The sequence below is a fragment of the Poecilia formosa genome, unplaced genomic scaffold, assembly GCF_000485575.1.
Source record: "Poecilia formosa unplaced genomic scaffold, Poecilia_formosa-5.1.2 Scaffold168, whole genome shotgun sequence".
Lineage (NCBI taxonomy): Eukaryota > Metazoa > Chordata > Actinopteri > Cyprinodontiformes > Poeciliidae > Poecilia > Poecilia formosa.
In genome coordinates, this window is record NW_006800107.1 from 660,503 (window position 1) to 667,980 (window position 7,478).

Sequence of the window (7,478 nt, forward strand, 5' to 3'; positions counted from 1 at the left end):
AAATTAGTAGGCCTACCAGCAGCCAATCAGAGTGGAAAACATATTCTTGTTCTTTGCCATTTTCTAGTTGTTAAATATTTCACAAAATGATCAGATAAAAGATGTACAACATGCCAGTTTAAACTTTGATCTATTTGCAAACCGACTGAGCTCTGCAACATTAAAACATTGACAGAACTGTAACTACATTAATCATAGCTCTTCTTCTCTTCTGTGTTTCTGTCTGTTTCTGGTGGCGCAGCTCTGTGCTGCCTTCAGGAGAATGGGACAGAGTATCATCCATAAAACTTCACCCACATGGGATTTATTGTGCAAACCAGAGCTGTCAGTGGAAAAACAAAGTTCCAGGTCCTTTTAGTGCCATACAAATATGAGACAGAAACATGGATTATATCTTTATATAGACGTGTCTATTGATTATAGATTAATAGTTTTACTACAAATAACAAATCTGGTTCTTAATCAAATCCTAATGAGTCAAATTGAAAGTGTCTTGGAGTCATCAGCCTCATGACATTAACACTGACATGAAAAATAATATTGAATAAATAAATATATATCAAATCTAATTACAAAACATAAATAAGTGATAAGAACTTTACTGTTATGGTTTGTAAGATATATTTATTCTCAGTAGTAGATGTGGTCTCACCAAACCCAGGCACTTCGACAATATTATTTTACCTTTTATCTGGAAATAGTGTCTTAATTATTGCTCTAAAGGTCTTGCAATACAAGTTTATTCCTCTATTTACTTTAGTTTCTTAGTTTATTCTTGCATTTTGTTCTTCATTAATTTCCAGTTAGTTTCAGTTGATTAGTATTATCCTCTCTTTTAGTTTCTTTCCTGTTAGATTTATTTTATTGTTTATTGACCATCATTAATCTTCTCTCATCACCTGCTGCGCCGCCTAATCGTCATGTTTCACATCATGTGTTGGTTTTTCACTGTTCAGCGTCGGATTCTCTGTTTTTATGCCATAATTCACATCTAGTTCGTCGCTCCGTTTTATGTCCCGCTTCTCCTGTTTCAGAGTTCTGCGCGATATGCGCGTCGTTTTTTATTTTATTTTATTTTTAACCCCCTAAGGTGCAGGGCGGTCGGAAAACGTATCGATGGGGAAAAGGCAGACCGACATAAACCTTTTAAAACAACGGAAACAATTTCTGATTCTGATTATTGAAATTTAAAAGTGCTGTGGTTCCGTTGTTCTATCACACCCGTTTCATACCGGACCACTTACAGCACCGGTGTTAAAATGAACGCTCTCTGTGGTGTCACCATGGAGGGATTTCTTTATTTAAATGGGTTCATTTTTCAGAGGGACACACAGTGAAGGTATCGTGATTTTAGGAATTACATGTTTATAAGAGCGATTTTCTGTTGTCCTTCCATGGAAGCGGGCAGCTTTCAAACGGAAATAAAACACGTTTTAATATAAGTTGATGCTTTGACACGACCAAAACATATGTACAAAAATCCTCAACAAAACATAAAATATTTAAAAATCAGACACCAGACAAAGTGAATCACAGAAACGTCATCAGGAAATCAGGAAGAAGTTTCACAAATCCCAAGCATGATTTTAAATATTCTGCTATTAGAGCAGAATAATCTAGTCCAGGTTTGAAATGTGTTGTAGTTTTTAAACTAGAGTTGATTAAAGATGCGGAAAGTAGTGAAAAATTAAGTGGAATCGCCCTTTAGCTATTGGAAACTAGAACGCATGCGCTTCTTTTCTACAAAACGTTTTACAGTCATTGGTCAAGAACACGGGAGCTAGAATTCTGATTGGCAGAAATCTTTGTCTTTTATCTACAGTTTAGTTGAGGCGGGCCGTTTGGTCCAATGCTCGCCTTGCTTGAAAAGCCGGAAGTCTGGCCCCCAGACGGAGCTCTCTAAGCCCGGAGCGGTTTGGTTGAGCGGACCATGAAGATTGGTTGAGATGGACCGTTTGGTCAAAAGCCGGAAATCCGGACCCCGAACGGAGCTCTTTAAGTTCTGTGTAAACCTCAGGCTCCACCTCCAGCTGCAGATTGGACTTTGCTTCTATCAACCTCAAATAAATGTCCTACAGAAAAGCTGGTGCACAGCGACAGGCATTAAACGTGGTGCAGTCATGGGAGCGATGGACGTTTTTCTCCAGTCATTCAGCCCAGTTTCAGTTTTAGGGACTGTGGTTTTAATCCTCATTGGGTTTCACTTCATTCTCTCTAAATCCAGGCCTCAGGGCCACAGACAGGGACCACCAGGACCAAAACCCCTTCCCATCGTTGGCAACCTGCTGCAGCTGGATGTGAAGAGACTTGACCAAGCACTCATGAAGGTGAGGCACAACATACTTTTTTTTTTGCAATTTACCTTCTTTGAAACTATTACATATCCTTTTTTTTATCCATGCTTACACAGAACAAAAAAATGTTACACTAAAAAATGCGTTGCAAGGAAAATGTTGCGAAGTCTTAAAAAGGAACAATAAAAGTGATTTTTTTCAGTCTGGGTCTGGTATGACCCTTTAGGACAAAAAAAATTGGGCCACTGTTACACTAAGATCTGATTAAATTAAACTGATCAACTGGGGCTCTGAGAAGACACAGCATACCCACAAACAAATAGTGAAACACTGCTGCAGGAGTAGAAAAGTAAAAAGTTAATGGTTCAGGGTGCCCTCCAGAAAACCTGCTAAGTCTGATGGTAGAGCACAGGGGCAGTCCACCAGCAGCCCATCATGTTTTTGTGTTAAAAAATGTGGAAAATACAAAAAGTGTCAGCAGTCATTGTACATTGGAAATAATAGCGTGTGAAGCTGATGGGCAGGTCCAGAGAGGGTGCAACAGGTGAGAACTCCTTCGCACCTGATTGTGTCATCTATAAACCTAGCTTAATCTGCCATTACTGTTTCTGGTGTATAAAATTTTTTTGCAAGGCTTAGCCTGGTGGGGGAGTAAAGCCTGGTGACCCGCCAGGCTTATGACACGCTGAGGTAAAACCATGATGGCAGCAGTAGCTCCTATAGTGGCCTTATCTAGGAACAAAACACAACTAAGCAGATCTGAGCCAGTCTTCAAATCTATAAGGTGAAAGAGACACAATGTTAAGCAAAGAAAAGATATTTACTGACATATGAAGAACCTCGTTCCTAACAAATTAATTTGCATTTTCTTTATTCACACCTGGTTTCATCATAGCTTTCTAAGACGTATGGATCTGTGTTCACTGTCCACATGGGACCAAAGAAGACAGTGGTCCTGACAGGGTATAAGACGGTGAAAGAAGCATTTGTCAGCTATGCTGAGGAGTTTGGAGAACGGGAACCATCCACCGTGTTTAAAGAAGCAAACATGCATCACGGTACAGAATCTTTACAAATTCACATGTAGAGAAGTTAGTTTACTGACTTATATTATTTAACTGTGTTAAACAGGTATTGTATTTTCCAATGGAGACTCCTGGAAGGAAATGCGGCGCTTTGCTTTGACCAACCTGAAGGACTTTGGGATGGGAAAGAAAGTATGTGAGGAGAAAATCATTGAGGAATGTCACTTCCTCATCCAGAAGTTAAAGGAGTTTAAAGGTAACAGCAGAGAGGAAGAAGATGTTATTGCTATTGTTGGCAGATTTCACCATGAGAACTTTGTTCTTTAATCTGAGGCATTATACTTAACTGCTGGTCAGAGCTATTCTTTGCAGTTCAGCTTCAAAGCAAAACAATTCTCTTAATAAATAGAGCCAATGTGTTGAATAATGCTTTTCTGGTTTCTTTGTTGCAGGTGAAGCTTTTGATTTGTCCCAACATATGAACAATGCAGTTAGTAATATAATCTGCTCCATGATCTATGGCAAAAGATTTGAATATGATGATCTAGAGTTCACTACCATTGTAAATCGAACAAACCAAGTCATTCAACTGTCTGGCTCGCCTTCAATGCAGGTGTGATTGGACTGTTTAAAAGTATAAAATCTGTTAACATTGGACTGAACACAAGACCTAGAGAAGTCACAGTTTATGTTCTGTTCACCATCAGCTGTACAACATGTTCCCAAAGATTGGCAAACTGGTGTTTTCAGCCAGAAAGAAAATGAGAGATATAGTTGCTGCCAATAAACAACATCATCTGATGCTGCTGAACCGTTTGAAAGAGACCCTCAGTCCTCAGATGTGCAGAGGAGTTGCAGACGCTTTCCTCATCCGTCAACAGCAACACAAGGTCAGAACCTTCATTACCTTCCAGAGTAATGTTAAAAAATTACCTTGAATTCTTCCAGGATGCTCACAAGCTAATCAGCCACTGCTGGTGTTCAGGTTATGGATAACCATAAAGTAAACATCAAGCCTGAAACCATAAAGAAATGTGGTTTGTAGGAAACACAAACATTTGTGTGGGAAATGTTTGTGTATTGATGTTCCTGATATTCTCTGCACTGAGGACTAGCACAGCTGTTGACAGCTGGTTGCCATGGCAATGGGGTACTGAGTGGTTTAAAGTGGTTCTTCACCTGATTTACTGTCATTTGGTTTTTGTTGTGACTCACTGAAGCTGCTCTAGTTCCTAAAAGTTCAATGAACAATAAAAACTGGACTAATTGCCTTGTATTCGTAAGTCATCAAGTTGGATAAAATACTTCAAAAAGTATATAATAGAATGTCTCCTTCAGTGTTATATCAAGTTAAATGAATTGTCCAGTAAAGACATAAATTGGTTTAGTATTCTTTTGCAGGTTGAAAGAACAGACAGAAATCAACCTATTTGTAGATTTATTTCTAGAAAGAAAACAAGTTTACATATTGAAACTTCGGCTGATTTCTTAACTTTAATCTAAGCCACATTTTACAGAGATAAATATAAGGTCACTTAGCCTTTGCACAAACAATTTTGTGGCAAATTCAAGCACATCCTGATTTGGAACAGGATGGTTGTGGGCATATGACTCAATCTGTAGTAATGGTGCCAGCAGGAGCGCGTCACTGTCTATAGCTGCTAATAGTCTCTGTCCTGTCCAGTAAATCAATGGTGCTCACCCTGGACGCATGACTGGCACACATGGGTGCTCCAACCCTGAAGCTCCAACAGAATCGGCGCCTATGATCTCTCCATAATATATATCTATATCCACCTTTTTAATAAAATAATTCTTAGTATACTACTATGATAGCTATTTTACTATAATATTTGACATACCTTCTACTTGGGCAAAGCAAATGCCGAAGTATTTGCTTGGGCATTTGCTTTGACTGAACATCGAACCGTTTTGGTTTTCTAAATATCAGCTGATATTCTGCAGGAATCTGGCATCACTGACAGTCACTACCACAACGACAACCTGCTGGTTACAGTCATGAACCTGTTTGGTGCTGGAACTGAAACAACATCAACTACCCTGAGATGGGCATTCCTGTATATGGCCAAATATCCAAAAATACAAGGTCAGGAATATCTCCTTTGAGATGATGTAAAAATAGAACAATGTGCTACAGATCTTATGGTTTCTGCAGATTAAAGAATTGTTGTATCCTTGTCATTTATTGACTTTGATCTTTCAGACCAGGTCCAGCAGGAGCTGAGGAACGTGATTGGAAGTCGCCAGATTCAGGTTGAGGACAGACAGAACCTGCCTTTTACAGACGCCGTCATCCATGAGACACAGAGAGTGGCCAACATCGGTCCTTTGGCAATTCCTCACAGGACTAGCAAAGACGTCATGTTCCAAGGTCATTTTATTGAGAAGGTGAGAAATGAGGCTTGATGGTGCACTACCAACAGCTTTTCCCTATATTTCAACATACTGCATGTAAATGATGACTGATTTGTGTTTTTTAGGGAACTCCAGTAATTGCTGTTTTAACGTCCGTCCTGCAAGATGAGAGCCAATGGGAGAAACCGAATGTCTTTTATCCAGGCAACTTTCTCAGTAAAGATGGGAAGTTCCTCAAGCGAGACGCCTTCATGCCTTTTTCAGCAGGTTAGCCTGGTTATTGTTTTATTTAGATCCGTACTCTACAGCAGTGTTTCTCAATTCCGGTCCTCAGGCCCCCGTACCCTGCATGTTTTAGGTGTTTCCCTTCTGCTACACACCTGGATTGAATCTGTGGGTGATTAACAGGCTTCTGCAGTACTTGATGGCCATGCAATCATCTGAATCAGCTGTTCTGGAATAGAGGCACACCTAAAACATGCAGAGCAGGGGGGCCTGAGGACTGAAATTGAGAAGCACTGTTCTACAGGCATTGGCTGAGGATCTGTTTCTAACAGGTCGCAGGGCTTGTCCTGGAGAGAGTCTGGCCAGAATGGAGCTTTTCATCTTCTTCACCACGCTCCTGCAGCACTTCAGATTTTCTCCTCCACCTGGAGTTACAGAAGAAGAACTTGATCTAACTCCACGAGTTGGTGGTACTATGAGCCCTCAACCTCACACGCTGTGTGTTACCCCTTTAAATTAAGGAGTGGCCTATTTGTGGAAAAACCCACTTTGGTCCCAGCAGCAGGAAGCGAAGGAGTTTCATGAAGGAAGGTCTGTAATGGAAACCTTAAATATCCGGGGCAATCCTGACCTCTCTGCAGAACAAAGAGAGGATCTCTCTTTCACCTGTCGTTCGTTTGGGCCACATCAGCGATACAACCTGAAACCTCCTCCTGCTGGCAGAGAAAAGGTCCGCTCCTCGCCCTTTGGAATGAAAAGCATCCATGGGACTGCATTGCATCTGCCCAGCCAAAGAAACAAACCTGATTTTATTCAGAATTCTGTAGAAGGAATCTTGCAATTACAGGTTCCCTAAGATTACCATCAACAAATCTATGATTTCTTACTTCAATGCATCTATCAGTGCAGTAATTGATAAATAGACTAAGAATCAGTTCTACATAAGGTCATGGATATCCAATTCAGTCAAACTATAGAGCATTGCTTCATCAAAGTAAAGTTGTGTCTTTGCACTGTGAAATAGTATTTGGAATATATACAAAGTGTCAATTAGTCTGAATTAATCTTCATTCATTTAGACCTAACTGGCCTTGGCAACAAAACTCCTCAGTTCAATCCTTGGTCTTTAAGTATTTATACAAATTACTACAGATCTTTCTATGGGTTATTTCAGCTTTTATTCCTTCCATATTTCTCATATTGTTCTTTGAAACATATATGGCATATTTTGGTGCAAGTAAAAACTAACACTCTCCAAATGTATTTGTCTGAACAGATGGTTGCTTGATTTTGTGTTTATAGTAAAATCCACAGCAAAAAGGTTAATGAACTGTTAATGTTTTGCAAAGTAAATTGAAGCATGTCTGTTCATGTAATTAAAATCTTTACATTTCAGAGGACGTCTTTCTCAATCAGTTTTTTCAGTCTGACCTGCCAAGAACAACATACTTCTCCTATATTTAATATAGACCATGGTTCTTAACCTTTTTTGAGGTACCAAACCCACCAGTTTCATATGCGCATTCACTGAACCCTTCTGCAGTGATAAATAAAATTA

General features: G+C 39.6%; 1 protein-coding gene across 1 annotated transcript; it reads left to right on the top strand.

The window, feature by feature from the left end:
* The first annotated feature begins 1,895 nt into the window (after positions 1-1,895).
* Positions 1,896-7,231, top strand: LOC103146767 (cytochrome P450 2K4-like). Its single transcript, XM_007564796.2, has 9 exons — positions 1,896-2,327; positions 3,190-3,352; positions 3,426-3,575; positions 3,772-3,932; positions 4,027-4,209; positions 5,285-5,426; positions 5,544-5,728; positions 5,821-5,962; positions 6,253-7,231. Exons 1-9 carry the CDS (start codon positions 1,947-1,949, stop codon positions 6,438-6,440), a joined length of 1,695 nt encoding a protein of 564 aa, XP_007564858.2. The 5' UTR covers positions 1,896-1,946; the 3' UTR covers positions 6,441-7,231.
* Positions 7,232-7,478: the final 247 nt, after the last annotated feature.

Bases quoted from the DNA above. Each gene is read 5' to 3' on its own strand.
- LOC103146767 (XM_007564796.2), top strand. From the start codon at position 1,947: ATGGACCGTTTGGTCAAAAGCCGGAAATCCGGACCCCGAACGGAGCTC. The intron at 3,933-4,026 runs GTGTGATTGGAC...GTTCACCATCAG, and splicing joins CTGGCTCGCCTTCAATGCAG to CTGTACAACATGTTCCCAAA. The intron at 5,427-5,543 runs GTCAGGAATATC...TTGATCTTTCAG, and splicing joins CAAATATCCAAAAATACAAG to ACCAGGTCCAGCAGGAGCTG.